We start from the raw sequence: 17,916 nt of genomic DNA on the forward strand, positions 1-17,916 counted from the left end.
AAAGTTGCTTATATGAACTTGGTGTCCCATGGATGCATTTCAGTCACCTTTTTTTCCTCCCCAAGACTTCACTCAAAGTACTGACAAACTCAGCCATTGCTTCTGCACACTGACCTGGAGTTCTCAAGCTGACATATGCACAACAACACCATGCAAAACTCTTCAGAATACTACAAAGAATGCTAGAATCAAGATGATCCAATCTCTTCTGCTGTCCAGTGACAGAAATAATTAAAAGAGTGAAAGTTCCTAAACTGTGGGGGAACTGTGAAAAAGAGAGCCTGGATTCACCTTCTTATCACCTGTGTGACATCTTCTGTCTGTTTGCTTATTTGCAAATGTACAGGTGTTTTCTTTGACAGCCAGAATAAAACACACCCAATACAACTAAAAGCAGTGTAGAACAACACAAGAGGTCTGAAATATGTACTTGAAGTTAAACTGATTGGCTAGAACCATTAAATACAATTTGACTCGTGGCTTAAATTGAGAAGCACATTAGATTTCTTTAAAGATAGTAACAAAGCTCTGTACTGAGTATATTGCATCACATCACAACCAGTCCATGCTTTCGGTTTGTTTAAACTGTGAGGGTGTAAATCCCATGAAGAATAAGGACAAACAACTCGCACTTTTGTAGGGACTAAGTGAAAAGAGGCCATAGATTACACCAGACAAAGAAAGTCTTCACACAGAGATACAACAAAGATAATTCAGCCTTACTCCCTGGGGCTAATGCTACTATGTCAGCGCAGTTGTCAGCCAACAAAGAGCATCTATGATGCAACGTTACATAGAATATGTGCCTGTAAGGTGAGAATAATACAAGCTCCACCCCTTCCGGGAGCACAGATGAATTACCCTCACCCGTGCTCCCACAGCTGACCCAACACTTGCCTCAGCTGATTAATCAGAGGTTCAGGCTGTGATTACCAGTTTCCCATACAGTGCCTAAGAGGTGAATCTCAGACTTGAGTCTGCAGAATTTCATGCTGCTGGTGCTTTGATGGCCTTACCCAAACTACCCCGACATAGCTCACATCAGAAGCACAGAAGAGGGAACTGTGTTCTTCTACAAAGAGAGCTCCAAAGCTTCTCATGGTGAAACTTGCTCCTGCTGGCATTTGGAAGGGCTCCATGCTGCCTTGAGAGTTCCATAATATCATGTAGAAGTGGCAGCCAGGCACTTCTATCATTGTATTAAACAGCTCTAGAGTGACAGTGGCGACAAGATGCAGTTGGACAATCTTCTGGACTACTTAACATCCCAGGGAACTCCTCACCAAGTTCCACCTTCCACACTCACCAAAAATCCAACTTCAGTGTGACACATGAAAACTCCTAAAATAAAACTTAACAAAGAATTACTTTTTTCTCTATTCCTTCTAATTCTTTGAGAAAATAACAATTATTTTCAACATTTATGTTTGTTTCTTTTTGAAGCATGCAATTTATTTGCAAGATTTTTTTTTTTTGGGGGGTGGGGGTGGGGGAGAAGGAGGTCTGTTTTCTCCCAATTACTAACTCAGTGTAGGTCACTGGAACAAGGACTGTGATAATTTGTTCATCAAAATGGACTTGGAACGCACAAAATATCTACACAACTATATGTACATATACACAAGCATGTTATTGAAGGACAAGAACATTCACTCTGTCCCGAGAAGACTTAAAATACTCAAAAGCTTCCCTCCTTTTGACTGCCGAGAAGACAGTGATATATCAACTTAAGTCTCATAATGTGACATGAAATTTCACCTTTGTTATTGATGACTGGCTGTAATATACATAACATCTTGCCCACAATATCTATGCAAAGCTCCACTCACAATATGTTTGATGTAGGAAAAAGAAATCTAGATATCAGAAATGTTTTCTATCAAGGTTTCAGAGTGGTTAATTCTAGCTCATTAAAGTGTGATTTTTTCGAAGTATTGGGGATTTAAGTTGTATTTCATTGATAACACTGGCCAACATACTATGGTCAGTCACTTGAATAGCTGGTATTTGTTTGTCAAACATCTTTCAATATTCAATGGAGAAGCTAAGGCAGAGTAAGCCTAGTAGATGATACCTTATTTCCAGAAACATGTTTTCCTGACAAAATTATACTTAGACTTTTTTATCACTATGGAGCAACTTTTCTGCTACAATATACTTGTAGGGAAACCTCTTTTTCAAATGAAGACACCATTCCCAGAAGCATTAATAAAAACTAAGATAAGTAGTTCAAGGGATGGGAGGTAGAGGTTGCAATGGAGTCTTACATAACTGCCCCTCTCTAAAACCTGAATGTCTTCCCTTAGGCTGAAGCTTTCTTTCAGCCTTTGCCCTGGGCTGAATATGTTGAAGCTAAAGTCTTAAAAGGCTCCTAAATATTTGAGGAGTTATATTCTACAACACTCCAAAAGACGAATGGAGACTGGCATCTTTAACATAGCTCTTCATACATTCACAAGAAAGAGAATTACATAGTGCCTGTAGTAACATGAGACACATGAGGTCCCCTCCGCTTATATTCCTAATAATTCTGAAAGACTCAAATTTTTATACTTGTACTTTCTTCCAAAGTTAACAGAAAACAACATTAAAAATGTACATAAAGCAATCTTCAATTATTATTTGGAAAGCCTAGAAATTGCCACATATAATATATATTTATTTCATTTTCTTAAGAATATTTTTGTGAGTTCAGCCACATCCATCATCCAGGTGGGGCCAAGGCACAAAGCCAAGGACACCTGCCAAACTCCTCTTGAAGAAGTTCAGCAAGAAGAAGCCAAGAATCTGCGTGACTGACCCAATTCCTGCAAACCCAAACGTATTTGGAAAAACACTCAAACCATCTCTACTTCTTCTATGTGCAACAGATGTCATAGCTGTCATATCAGATATCAGCTGCAAATATCTGATACATATCAGATAGCTAACAGGCTCTTATCATCTCTTCATATAATTGGTTGGGGCTTTCTTTTCACATCTCACAGGCATCTACATGCAATTATGTCAGCTTATCTAAAAGAGAGAATTTCTCCCCAGAGCTCCTGCCACACACGTCCCCAGACCATCGGGACTGCAGCAGTGCCACTACTGTAAGTAACACGTGCTTGGTTTGGGAAGTAATTTTATGGCTGTCTTCTCTGTCAGAGTTCCTCACAGATTGGTTAGTATGCTGCTGTACTTTAGATCATCCTGAATAATTAATAAACAGTTTGCCATTTCCTGAATATATTAGCAGTGAAGAAATATTGCTTGAACTTGTGAACTGCCATCAGCTTGCTGAAGAAGAGAGAACCTTTTTTTCTCCCTTCTCCTTGTAATTGCACGTTCAAAGAATTCTTTTGAACAAAAAGACAATATTGCAAACAACTAGTGCTCATTAAATGTAATAAAATTGGTTCTTTTGTTCTACATACACACTGCACTGGAAAACCTCAACAGCAATTACAAAAGAAACACCTTAAAAATTAATCTCTTCTCCTTTCCTTCAGAGATCCTAATGAAGAGACTTATCCTTTCAAAGCATCTTTAAAACAATCCTGGCTAAAGGCACTCTCAAGTGCAAATATAAAGATAGGGCAGGTGAAAAATCTAGAAGGGAAATGATTGTGCAGCCTGCTCTGCTCTGTCATAGTCTCTACCCAACTTCAGCAACCAAAGCTGTGCTGATGCAGGAAAAGGAACAAGGAGGCCTGGCTTCTACCCAAACCTGCTGCTGACCTGTGGGTCACGTGAGTGTGCTTTGCCTACATTTTCTTATCTGAAAAACAGTCTTTTCAATAGAAAAAAACTGAAGTCCAAGTGGTGGTGGTGTTGTTTTCAACTTGACTCTGAACCTTAAGAAAGACGTCATCAACAAAACTTCTCTTACTGGCAGACTTGGTATGAGTCTCCGCTCTGGCCCCTTCTCCTGCAGCACGTGCTGATGGTGGCATTGCTGAGGATTTCCAAAACCCCAACTGAATGTATAAAGCAACCAAATCTACACTTACTGCCAATTTATAGAACTTCTCAGTACATTTAAGTTTTCCAAATATTCAGAACTAATTCTAGAAAGATAGGGAACCAAACCATGTTCAGAAGTCCTTACAGATATTGATACTTGCGATTCGTTCAATGCAAGCTGTTGACTGAATGCTATTGCTGTGAACTAGTGTTTTTAAAGGTCATGCTATGACAAAGAGACCACATAGTTCAGATTGCTCTGAGGTTGTTCTCCTTGTAGTTGCCTGTGCACAAAACATATTCTAACTGAAACCCAGTCTGTTACCTTCAGAGCTCATCCTTTGATGCCTTAGGTCCCTAGCTAGTTTTTACATAACCGATCATCTAGTAAATAGGAGTGGGCCATCCTGCCTTTTGGGCTGCTTTATCTCACTGTATTGGAAACATATTGAGAGCATAAAAATCTATGTCTGCCAAAAAGATCTGTATGTGCAGCGGGTGATAATTCATCTTGAAGATGCACAATAAAGCTGTGCCAGCTGAAAGGCAGACCACTCAGCTCCTTATTCTGCAAGCTATGTAACAGCAGCTGACATCTTTATCAGTGTTCTCGTACAGTTTCCATTACAGTGATATTCAGAATAACTTCACTGATCTGAGTTCTTAAAAAAAAAAGTATTTCTGCCTCTAACAAGAGACACTTTTCTTTAAGCAACTTTAAGCAGTAAATAGATTGAGGAACAGGGCTTCCTAAATGACCTGTTCTTGGGCATAATAAAGGAAAAACCAAACTTGCCCACACATAAATTAATGACAGCCAAGACTTTGTAATGCACTGCTTGAAAGGCAATTTTAAATCTATAAAGTGGCTAATTTAGCTGTAAACCTGACTGGCTTACATATTTCCTCAACTTTTTACTATTGTACTACAGTTTTACTTAACACAATTACTGTAAATCGTGCAATTTTGATTTACCACAAATTCAATCATATCTTAGCACATATGTGATAACCGTCTGACACAGTATCCTTCTTAAAAATTGAATCAACAAATTAAACTTTCTCCACAAGCGCTTGTTAATAGATACAAATATGGAGCTTCACCTAATGTACAATGTCATTACCGAAAATGTACTGTGCTTCAAAGTAATGGCTCACCAAACTGAGGTACTGAAAAGAGTACACATTATGGGAACTAATCTCTCAGTGTTTTAAATTTTCTGGATAAAGCCCCATTGTGTATTCTTGCCACATACTTTATCCCTAAGAACAGGGGAGATTTTCCCAGTACTATGGGATTAGATCTGACGCACAGCTACCTTGGTAAAGACAGTCCTTGTAACCAAATAGGCAACACAGCACGAGCCTGTGGTGGCAGGGAAAAAGGACCAGGAAGGAAACCAGTGATGTTTATTCACTGGAAAGTAGTCAGGAAAAAATGAAGCAGACTTTAAGTATGGCTGCAAATCAGCTGACTTGGAATGGAAGGGGTTGCCTGATGAGGGGAAACTGAGAGCAGGGGAGCTGTGGCATGGTCAGCCCTGGTCTCCATCATGCTGTGTAAGGCTGGCCCATGGAGAGCAACATGGGGCAGGAGCTGAAGTTGCAGCTCCTCAGGTTGAGGCTGCCACTGAGGAAAGAAGAAGAAGATGAAGACAGGGATGAAGTAAGAAACTGCTGCATTAAGGCTGTGCTAGTGTGTCTGTGGCATCCCAGACTTCGTATAGGCTTAAGGGCAGAGGATGGAAGAGACAAAACATTCACATCAATTTGATCTTAAGATTGGGACAACAGAGGTCAGTGCTTTCACACTGGGTTCTGGCTCTCATGTCTATAGGAAGGAGAAGAAGCTGTGGGTCACAGGTCAGGTTTTACAAAGGGCTGTAGTGCTCAGAGCTATAGGGTATTTCTGCTTTGGAATTCACTCAGCTACTTCAATACTCTACTTTCAGAGAACTTTAAATTAAAAATTAAGCATGTAAAACAATCCAAAGAGACACAGCTCTGCCTTTTCCTTTGAAAGGTTAAGATGAAGCACAGGAAAAGGGGAGTGTAATTGTTGTAAAACACAATATTGCCTGAACATCTCCCTGTTGGGAAGAATTGCTTTTGGATAGTCTCCAGCTGCCCAGATGAGACATTTCAGTTTACATCCTTATCTTCTGAAAGAACAAGAGATGAAGTTGCAAGCTTACTTCGTCAAGACAGGCACGAAAAAATGACATGCACAATAAATGAAAGCAAATATTTCCACTTTTTGATGTACAATTAACTGCATATATAACTTCTGCTAATAGAAGACTTATCAAGTACCTTACTGTTCACCTATTTATTTTCCCATGTGGCCGGAACTAAAAGATGGCAAAGAATTGATCTAGGGCAACTGCACCAAAGTGTAGGATTCACTTAAATGAAAAGACACCAGCATAAACAAGCTGGGGGGGAAGTACTGAGGGAGAAAACTAAATCAAAGAAGACTGCCTTCAGAGCAAATCCCAAGATTTAGAGGGGGTTCTCCCAGTTGATAAGGAGATGGCAGGTTGTAGGCAAGAGAGTTTCCTCCACACTAACCATGTGAAAGTCCAACGCTGTCCATTGATATTCTGACTACACTGAGCAGTGCCTAGATGGAGCTTGAGATGCAAAAGCCAAGGCCAAGGCATGCAGAGGAGTTCTTCAAAAGAACAAAGGTTTTACTCAAAGTGGTGAAAATTCAGGCAGCTGTCAATTAGGACAATTCAGATCTGGCATGCTTTAAGCTTACAGAAGAATATATGAGCACAGCACTAGATTGTCTGGGGTTTGTATAGACTAACAGTAGTAAGGCAAACATAAGGCAAACCTCTAATGCAAAAAAATTCAGTGGTACCCTACCATCCTCCAGGAGTGGGAGGAGCGAGGAGTCTCAAAGGACTCTAAGATGATTTCAAAGGCAAAAACCACCAGCCTGAATTCTGCTGAATGATGGAAGTGTGAAAGAATTAAGATGGATACGATGTAGAGGAATATTGATTATTCCAGGGAAACTGTTTCTAAGTGAAGCAACAACTCTCATCAGCGAGAGAGTAAATTAGAGTCCACATCTGTCTTATATAGACATCAGGTTCTTTTTCAAAAATCAGGAAAAGAAAAAATGCTTATTTGTAGCTTGATAAATGTACAATAAAGCTATCAGAATAGAAACATCCATAACGTATGAGGAAAAAAAAGATATTATCCAGCACAGATATGAAAGAGGAGCAAATCTACAGAGGAAAGGATGATTAATAAATATTTTATTTCATGTTTTCAACTATATGGTGGCTCCATACAGCAATCTAAAGAATGGGAAAATGCATTATACAAGTTTGATTAATATATTCTTCTCTTTTCCCATTACTGACCTCGCTGTTATTAGCATGCTACTCTTTCATGCTTCTGTAAAATAAAATACTAATCGATTCTGAGCTATATTGATTAATACTCACAGATTTCTGAATTTTCAAGCTAGGCTGATGCAAACAGTTTCTTTTACATATGGACGTGATTACAGCTGCACAGGAATGGGCACTAACTGTTTCACAGTACCTACCAAAGCTAAAAACCAAAAGGTTCTGATTTGCAGACATAGCATTACTACAGTGTTGGAAGTTTATAAGCACATGGAGGGGAAAAAAAAGCAAAAGCCAAAACCCCCAAACAAGCAATATAACCTTTTAACACAGATGAGGAAAGGATTACTTACTAAACAGGTTTTAAAATAAAGAAGTTGTGTTTTAAAATTATTTTAATTCCAAAGAGGTGAAGTGTCTCATCCGGACAGGTTTTTAGAGGGCTGCTCCAACATTCATTTGGGACTCACAGTGAGATTCAAAGAGTATTTTAAAGTTCTGAGTGATAAAACTGGAGACGACAAAGATTTACAGTAACAGCAAACACACACTACTAAACAGGCAAATTAACTTCCTAAGCGTGACCTGCTGGTGCAGCCCTGAAGAAACCACACACTGTGCTATTTGTACCTCATCTCATGAACATTTTTTGGCTCCGCATACACAGAAATAGCTTAGGAAAGACAGGAGATGACAAAAATTCATCCTGGATATAGGTCCTGAATATACCCCTGCTAGCTGTTCAAGGTAAAACAGAGCATGCACCAAGGCACTAGAGACTCCTCCAAGAGGTCTGCAGAAATAGAGAACAATTACATCCCATAATAACTTTAGCACTTGACTTAGGGAAAAAAAAATCTGCCGTTAGCAACTGAAAAAAGAGGGAAGAGAGAAAACATGAATGCATTCTGCTGACAGGAACACAGCATGGGACATTCGTGGATTTTAGCTGAAAGAGCCCCTGCACCTCACCGTATCCAGAGTTCTTTGTTGCCTGCCAGTAAATTCTAAGGACAGTCACATTAAAAAGTACAAACATTAGGCTGTGTTGCTGGAAGGCTGCACCAGAGCCACCGAACGAATAACAAGGAAAACACGTTACCTTTAGTAAGTCTCCTCAGTATTTGACAGCGGCATTTGAAAGAGACAGCTATCATTCTTGCTTGCTGCCTTCCCTGGCACAGCGCACGCGGGGCTCTGCTCTGCTGAATGCAGCAGCAGCAGCGTATGAATTCCTCACGCACATACCAGGAGAAAGGTAGCCCCAGCGGGGAGTGACAGAGCTTAATTCCTCCTGGCTGATGCAGAGATCAGACCCGTGGCATCCGGCACGGCTGTGCCGCTTGCTGCGACCACCGCCACCACCTGCACAGCCAGCTCCCTGCCTGACACAGCAGCATTGCTCTAAAAGCTACAGAGCATCCCGATGCACACAACACTGGGATCACTGGGAGCTGATTCCCACGTTCCCCTCCATGTGCAGAGTTGTAGGGGTCTGTCCCAGGCAACCGGCCACACATGGCAGGTTTTCCATTTTCTCCTATCTGTCAGCTCACAGTTGCCTCTGAATATACAGGGCAGAATCCTTAGAAATTCTAGATCTGGGTGAGAAGGAGCTTATTTAACATGCAAAATATTCTGATCAGTGCACACTAAAGATACAGTCTTGCAGATAGGAAGGAGAAAAGAAAAAAGGAAAAAAAAAAAAAAGGGCTTTTTTATCACCCGAAAACCTTTTTGACCATCATAGAGAAGTATATTAGAGCAGCTAAAGCACAGATCATGAAGGGGGGGGGGGGGGAAGAGGAGAGAGAGAGCAAAGGGAAAATGATGAATTGGTGTGTGGGGGCAGGACTGTGAGGCATTAGATCACACCAAAATAAATAAAATGCTGCTGCATGGAAAGCACACTGTAGCACACCGTGAATCAGGTCTTTCCCTGTTCCTAGAGAACACATCAGCTTTTAGTGCACCGTCAAATTTATTTTGTAATTAATTGCACCAAACATTGCACCATTTGTAACATGCTGAAAGACTTCTTCAGCCCACCTGGAGCTTTACATTCTCCAGCATCTACCCAGACAGCAAATTAACCTGCCTTCAACAATTCATTCCAAAAATAATGAAGTGGAACACACAGCTTAAGTGAGAGTTCCATCCCATCGTTACTCATGGACCAAAATCCTCATTGATTCTAAAAACAAAGCAAACAATCCAAAAGATGCCGCGTACAGTTGTCCAGCTCAGATTCATGCACAAAACCCAAGTGCCTTATCAGGTAATTTCCTTTAAAACAACCATTATTTCTTTGCCAAGACCTCTGTTTCATGTGAGTGATACACTTAAAACTGTGTTCATACATATTCTGTCCCACTCAGTTGCCTCCGTTTCAAAATTGGTCAGTTTATTTCCTGACATCTTTTATCCTTCGCTCTATTTAATACCATCATCCTGTGTTAGGGTGCACATTTTCTGCTGTCACCTGTCAACAGCCAGGAGCAGCACGGGGCTGCTCCATACTCAGAGCAGCTCCTTGCTTCCTGCCTGGGCTGCACCACACCAGCAGCTCCTCTCTCAGCATTCTCCTACAAACAATTATAGCAATTGTTTTCCTTATTTTTGTTCTATTGGTTATATCAGCAGCCGTATTTCAAAGGTAAAGGTGAGACATTCCATCAGCACAATTGCAATTGCCTAGATAGGCCCAGTGAAAATTGATTTCATTTTGTTGTCATTAAAACCAGATAGAGGTAACTGAGTTACTTGTTCTCCAACCTTCTTATCACTTCTTGTGGTGCCCCCTGTGCCAAGCAGCTGTGAAATCAAGCCAGCGTGAAAATCAGATGCACCTGCAGCATGGGCTGGTGGTTATGGCCCCATATTGCAGCCCCATAACATAGCTCAGTTGCTGCAGGATGGATTGGGCAAGCAACAGCAGTGAGGACAGGGGAGGAGGTGCAAACTGGTACAATTGAGAAGGCCAAGAAGAAAATGGAAAAGCTTGGACTATCACACAGGAAAGGGAAGAGGAAATGTGTATTCTTATCTTCTCCATAAGGAAGAAACAAAGAAAACAGCCTCCATCATCGACACACTTCTTGAAGAGAAACTATGCACTTTTACTTCTTGCAACTTCCTGCTCAAGTACCAGGACTTGACACAATTAATACCACTAACACCCAGAAAACCGTTTCCTTTATTTTTTCCTGTGCTAAAGTTGACAGAATGACAAAGCTACGACCTCAGCACACAACCTCTCTCATAGCTCTGTCAGGTTTGTGATGCAGAAGGAGCTCTGAGCCCACCGCACCCCCTCTGCAGGCCAGCTTCTGTATTACTTCCTTCTCACCGGCCAGATGCCTGCCCTCGATGCCACGAATCAACTGCTTTAAACAGCTCCTTTTAGCTAACGAGTAACCAGAAGTTATTGAAAGATGGTACTGAGTTGCCCTAATATTTGTTGATTTTTTCCCAGATAGGAAAAAGATGAGGAAGACTGTGTGAAGTTGGACCTGTAGGGCCTACACTAGGCCCACAGGTCTTCAACTCTTTGGAAGCCAAGCCTGCAATCACCTGCCAGGAGCCTGCAGAGCTCCTCCTGTCCTGACGAAAATGGCATCTTCAGAGTGCAGCAATCAGCTCAAGAACCCACAGAACTCCAGAATATCCCAAGCTGGATAGGACCTACATGTACCAAGTTTAACTCCTGGTTCCACGCAGAACCATCCTAAACTCAAACCATATTTCTAAAAGCATCATCCAAATGCTCCTCAAGGACCCCCAAAATAAGCTACTGTTTTTGTTCTTTCACCTAGAAAATTATTTAATGTGAGATCACAGCCTATTTCCACTTTGGTCTTTCCTCCTTCAGAGCGCAATTCTGAGGTCCTTGAGGATTTCAGCTGTGAAGAGAAAGGCAAGAGGTTGCACCTACACTGTGAGAAAGAAATTGCTCACTGCTTGCCTTTGTGATGCCATGACCTGTGTTGCTGCTTCAGCCCTGTCAGCACAGGAGGCAAAAGAGGACACGTGCATAGAACTAGACAGTCACAAGAGATGCTTCATGCTGGAGGAATTTCAAGCTTCTGCATAAATACTGAGCTCAAATTTGATTATATACATTTGTATAAAACTGTAGAAACAGTACAGAAATTGTGGCATATACACCAAAACAGCTGCACACCTGGTCAGATAAGGTTTACTAACACAAAAGATGTAGTCCTTTATCCAAAAAGCTTATTATATTGTTTACTACTGCTTCTAGATGAGTGACACATATGTTTAATAGCCTATAAAACAGCAATAGCTACTTGCTACCAAGTCAATACAATTATTTTTGCTCTTGCTTCTTTAGACAGTTTTTCTGCCCTTACCAAAGGAGGTCATGTGCAGATTTCAGTTCCCCGAGAAGATCTCATAATGCAAAGATTTTGTACTTCAAGTATAACACCGAATGTAACAATATATTGTATTTACTACAAGTTTTTTCCTATCTTTTGTTAATTCAAGAAAAGCGATCCAAGAAAAAGCTCTTAAATATCCACTCAATGGCTTTACTGCTTGTTTGCAGATTGGACCATGAGGATTGCCAGAAATACACATTCCCCAGGTCCCAGTTGTGAAATTATTTTAAGTACATCTCATGTATTCTTCATTGTCCAGGTTTGTTGTTGTTGTTCTTATTGCTGTTTGGGTTTTTTTCCTTAAGCAAATCACTTCAAACATCAGACAGCGTTTTCTGAGCTATCAGTCATTCAGTTCTAGAGATGGACTCAACTGGCTGCTCAGGAGTCAAAAGGAAGGAGGAAGGTATGTTGGGGAGAAGGGTAGGCAACATAATAAGGAAATCAAAAACCTTTGGATATACTGAAAACTTACTTATATTCCTCACAGCACAGGTAAAAGTCTTTACTAATTACTTCTCTTCCTTATTTATTACAGAGCTTCAAAATTTACTACCATTTTCTCAAGGCTTATTGCAAAAATCTCTTTTTTCATTTCAATCCTTTTGGACAGCAACATGTATTTGTATCACTTTTACTGCTGCACTCATTCCTTTCTTCAGCAGACTGTAAGGTTATTTATAAGCTCTAGGATATATATTATACACAAATGTTTTCTCAACTGAATTTATATTCATAAGTACTCAGTAGAAGGTCACTAGATGAAAGAAGCTTATTTCTCTATGATAAGACAGGCAGTATAATATTCAGCTTCTATTTAACAACATCTTCTGGCTGAGATCTACCAGATCATGTTAGCTGTAAAGAATGACTCAAAGAGAAAAAGAGCTATTGAGCTCTCCAGTGGAATACAGAAAGAAAAAAAACAATTATGAAAGTTATCTGAATTAAATTAAAATAATCAGCTTTACACAGCGTGAGACTTAGATGCACTTACTATATGTCTCTGAAAATACAGTATTCAATCAAGAATATAAATTCTGCAGGATAGTAACTTCTGGTTTCAAACAAAACAAAAAAAAATTAAGTTTCCAAAAATGTATTTTTTTAATTCAGAAAACATAGGTCCAATAATTACACCTTTCCTATTCATTGGAATACAAACCTAGGATATATGTCTTGCTTAAATTCCACAACACCCTCCATCAAATACATCTTCTCACACACTGACTGAGCAGCACCTTAAAAGCAGTGACATCCCTCCCTACACTTTTACTTTATAGGCAATTTGCTCCTGTGAGCTGCCACTATTGTTTTTAGACTATGCACACTCATCACTTATGGGTCAAGCTTTTATGTCACCATCTTGAGGGCAATGCACAGCATTGATGGAGTAACTCTGATGGTCAAAGCCATGGATGTACACCAAGGACGTGCTCCTTTGAGAAAGCCAACATGGTGGGTTCAATGAAGTCAAGCATGCACTCAGACTGCACCCTCAATAAAACATTAGAGCAACTGTGAAGATGTATGGGTATAAAACATTGAATGTGTCGGGAGGAAACAAAATATTTTGAAATGTGAATTCACAGTGGTTTTATACAACTGAATATCTCGCTGCATCATTTTGAAAGATACCACTGGCACCAAGCACATCACTCAAATGAAAAGTCAGATTTTTATGCAAAAAGAGAATTAATTTAGTTCTGAGAAAAAAACCAAAAAAAAACAAATGTCCAGATAGATGCTTCTGTTTTGAAAACTGAAGTGTTTCCTCTAGTACATTTTATGCATTCTTATATCAATCAAGAACTAGCAATAAAGAATCTCAATTTTAACAAAACAAAATTTGACCATTTTTCATCTCAAAGATGAGAAACGTATTCCTGAGCAGCAGCACACCCAGTCAATCAAGTGTTTTGCAATGGATGCTGTTTCATTACAAAGACTCCACTTTGCTACAGAGTGAGGGAATAAAAAGGAAAGAGCGATAAATCATCCTGTGGTTTCCCAGTGCTCACATTATCAACAAAGACAATTTGTCACCTTTGCATAATTTGGAGAGTATTTCAAATTTACATTTTTATTAAATCAACTGCAGGTATTTGCAACAGTGTTGGACAGTTTCCCACAGACAGAAGGTCCTATGGATCATTAAAAATAGTAAAATGTATGCTGGCTTCAGAGGGTCATTGCTACAGAGTGTTTCATGCAAAGCATGGAGATAAGTACACTGGAAGTGTTAACGGATGATGAGAAAAAAATCTGCTAAAGATCTGACTTAAGGCCCAAATGCCACTGCTGTGACATAATGTGATAGCCTGATTGGCCATGAACAGATTCATTAAAAGAAGTATACAATCATTTTAGGTCTTTCTGGATAGAAAAGCCTTAGTTTCTCAGCTGCAGGCAATGTTAGCAGTTTTGGACCAGAGGGTACTGAAGAACTGGAGGTAGAATCGGTACTACCACGCTCCGGGATGGCTGCTTACAGTACAGTCAAACAAACACAATTTAATTCTTTTAAAAAGTCTGATTTAATGGTATTTTATAAAATGTATAATGTAGCATTGAAGAAAACGAGACACATATATGTTTTCTATATGAAAATAACTCTCCAGTACACACTACCCTCTAGCGTAGAAAAGACAGCACAAGGAACTGCATCCCCTACGCTATCCTTCACAGCAACCACAACCAAAGCATTCAGTATTCACTAGTGCATACAAATCATTGGTAAAAAAAAAAACAAAAAACAAACACATTAAAACTGTCCTTTTCAGTGAAGCTGTGTTGATACGCGAAGGTCGAGAGGTGTCTTATAACGGAGACACTGTCCTCAAAGGACCCCTGAGATGAATAGCCCAACTCCGACTTTCTATTCCTAGCCTTGTTTCGGTTGCTGGGAAAGCAGGCTGTTGAGCTTTTCCCAGGATTTCCTAGCTGCAAATCTTTGTTTAAAAATAATTAGGGACTTAAGAGAATCATAAAATATGAAGATACTGCATGTACTAGAAAAAGGAGAAACTTTTAATAGCACAAGTACATTACGGTCTCTCAAAGGCAATTTCCAACATACCCGCAAAGTAGTTGAGATTTAATTCAGAAAGATGTCTTTTCCATAAGCCGATGGCTTGTGAGCCATTTCACACATAGCTCCTTTTCTAGAGCGTATACAAGTCAATGTACCCTTTTTTTGATTTGATCTATGATGATAGAAAAGAGTTCTTTCTGTTGGAAACATTATGGAAAATTTGTCCTTGTACCTTCTGAGCTGACAGTTAAGAATAATTTTGCAAAATGTAATGAGATAAACTACCAAGAATGGTCTGTGTGTCCTCCAAGTAGAAGAATCAGTGAAAGGAATAGGTATTAAAACTGCACTGCGTCTTCTTGGCTGCTTGCAGATCTCATGGAGAGAAACAACCAATAACGACCCCGTTCAATGAACACAATCAGCCCAGCGTGGGCTCCTGCCAGCAACATGCATATAATTACAGTCTCCGGGATTTAATGTAATCTCTGAACTAAAGGATGACCGTCTTACAAGCAGTTTCCACATGCCGCAGTACATGGTTAAAGACTCTTGTAATTACAAATTCTAGAAGGCTTTGTGCTTTGTACAGGCTTTTTCAATTAGTCAAAACGATGACCTTCCTATTGCTACATCGCTCTTTAACAAAATGCAGTTAAGCACTTCCTCAAAATTACCATACTGGAAGCAGGGATGAGCTCCTACACTCAGTAGAAAACAACTGTTTTTACTCTCATTAAAAAACAAAAACATTATGAGTCCACTGAAAACACTTGAAGAAAAGCAGAATGATTATATGCTCTCTAACTACACAGCTTTCTTTCCATGTTTTTATTGACTTACTTAGCAGCCATGAAATTGGAATATCACACTAGGAAATACAATGTGTATTTATTTGGAGGGGTGAGACCAAGATATAACCAAAGGTCATTTAATCTGCTATAGGAGAATTTGGGTAATTAACTCAGAAAGTTTTCATGGGCCGCTTTTTTATTCAAGATGCCGTCAAAAAGGATGACATTGTAAGATTACAGCTCTACAGATGCTGCACAAAGAAGCGCCAGCGCCGGAAGACATAACCTATGGCCTCCCAGTCATACAGGCTTTGCAGTATGAAGGGAAATACCAATTTACTGGTGCAACTGCATTCCTACCGGAGTGAAAGCTGCAAGAAGACATGGCAGCAGCTCCTTTTCCAAAAGAGAGTGGGTTTCTATACTGAAATTAGGCCACATGCTGAATGTTTGCCTATGGTATGGGTCTTCATTGGCATCTTCTAAACCAGGTCTTCATTGGCATCTTCTAAAACAGTGCACCAACTCAAGAAGGCACAGATTGGAGAAGGAGAGATTTATATTAGGCATCAGAAGGAAATTCTTTACTCAGAGGGTGATGAGGTGTTGCCCAGAGAAGCTGTGGATGTCCCATCCCTGGAGGTGTTCAAGGAGTCACTGGGTGAGGCCCTGGGTAGCAACTCTGCCCACAGCAGGGGGTTGGAATTAAATGACCTATGAGGTCCCTTCCAGCCCAAATCATTCTATGATACCTCAGGTTTTCATGCAGACTTGTTAATGTTTAGAATCTCAGAGTGCCACATTGTTGTACATCATCATATCACAGAAGAAGGACACTCTCACTGACACTTCTACGCAGCCTCTGGAGCCCAATTCTTTGTTTTAGGTGACTCTTGATTTTTAAAACTGAACTAATGCGCAACTAAGACATCTTGAATCGCCATATTAACTACAACCATTTAAAAAATATTTAACCCTCTGATCTACAATAAGAAACAAACAGTAAGAATCAAGATCCATAGAGATTGGTGCTCTGTTTCACTGCAGACTTTCACATCGTGCCAGGGACTGCTGCTCCACACCACACAGCACACTTTGGATTCATTAGTTTAGCTTAATGCTCTGAAATGAAGTGAGTGAGTATAAATGAATTCTGTGTTGCTGTGACCAGACTGTCTGGTAGCCAAGCGAGCTGGTATGGTTCTCTCTCAATACTGCCCATTGTAAAAGAACCAGTGTGTGTTATCATATACTTTCCTCATAATTGTTCAGTGAAAAGTTACACAGTTTATCCTGTATGTCTGCTGGGACCTGGCTCATCCAAACCAATACAAGCATCCAAATAGAATGTCTAAGAACAAAGAACACAGACCACGCCTGTAGTACCAATGAGAGCATCCTGGAATACAATGACTCTAAAACTGACTGAGTGGATTATAAAAGATGAGTAAATGAATGGCAACAGTGACAGCAGGCTTAATGAGATCACTGTGTGTTGAAAAATGGAGTGCCAGTGCAGACAATATTTCTACCTGCCTTGTGTAAGAAAGCTTATACTAGAACTCAACATGCAACTCCCTTGTCTATGCTGGACATGCTTTGGTTTGGATTTTTTTGTGCATTTGTTTTTTAAAGGCTGAAAAATAGGAAGCATGCAGAGAAGAGCACCAAGAGTGGTCTGAGCAATGCCTTGTGCAGTGAGAAGGTTAGAAAGTATAGTATCTTGTCCAAAGAGTTTGGACTGTGACTTGATTACACAAAGCTGCCATAGAAGGATGTGTCGAGTGATCAAAAGTTTCCCTTTCTTCACAAAATGCCAACATTCCAAGGGCAGGCAGGTTGTTATGTGTACCCAGCTCCAACCTCACACATCCTGTCCCTTTTGCTGCGAAAGAAGAATTGGGACCCACAGCAAGAAAGAGCGTAAGTGTATGTGCAAAGCAGAGCAAAGCACATTATTTACATCAAGAAAAGAGAACGTCTGTAATGGGCATGACTAAAAATAAATTATCGCCACATTTTGTTATCAGGAAACAGTTAAGAAAACAAATGAAGGAAAGGTTCCTAGACAAGAGGTTGAAGTATTTGTAACATAAGTCTCAGAAGTGAAAGGCAGATAACCTCAAGCTTGTTTTACTGTCATTCCTCCATGGATGATCAGTGCTTCAGTGGTGTCACACTGTCATTTATCACTTTTTTAATAGCTCCTTCTAAATGAAATATTCTTCAAAAACTTTGCTGCCTGGCCAGATAAAGTTAACACTTAAAAGCATGTATATGTACTTATCAGCTTTGGTCTTTTATTTATTTTTTTATTATTTTTATACATATATATTATTTTTCTGTCAGACAAAACCTGCCATCTTCTA

At 39.9% G+C, this 17,916-nt stretch overlaps 1 protein-coding gene across 25 annotated transcripts in view; it reads right to left on the reverse strand.

The window, feature by feature from the left end:
• The window catches only part of GRIP1 (glutamate receptor interacting protein 1), a 278,059-nt gene that overhangs the window by 127,814 nt on the left and 132,329 nt on the right, over positions 1 to 17,916 (reverse strand). For 3 of the 25 annotated variants that reach the window (XM_085514706.1, XM_085514630.1, XM_015856418.3), the window contains exon 1: positions 8,419 to 8,708. The exons of 21 other annotated variants lie outside the window; for them this stretch is intronic. In XM_085514706.1, the coding sequence (XP_085370832.1) occupies positions 8,419 to 8,473 (55 nt within the window). In that variant the 5' untranslated portion in view covers positions 8,474 to 8,708. Of the gene's footprint in view, positions 1 to 8,418; positions 8,718 to 17,916 lie in introns of those variants that run through there. One more of the 25 variants, XM_085514653.1, reaches the window with a different exon arrangement.

Source organism: Coturnix japonica, chromosome 1, assembly GCF_054131305.1.
Source record: "Coturnix japonica strain WE chromosome 1, WE-NBRP24, whole genome shotgun sequence".
Classification (NCBI taxonomy): domain Eukaryota; kingdom Metazoa; phylum Chordata; class Aves; order Galliformes; family Phasianidae; genus Coturnix; species Coturnix japonica.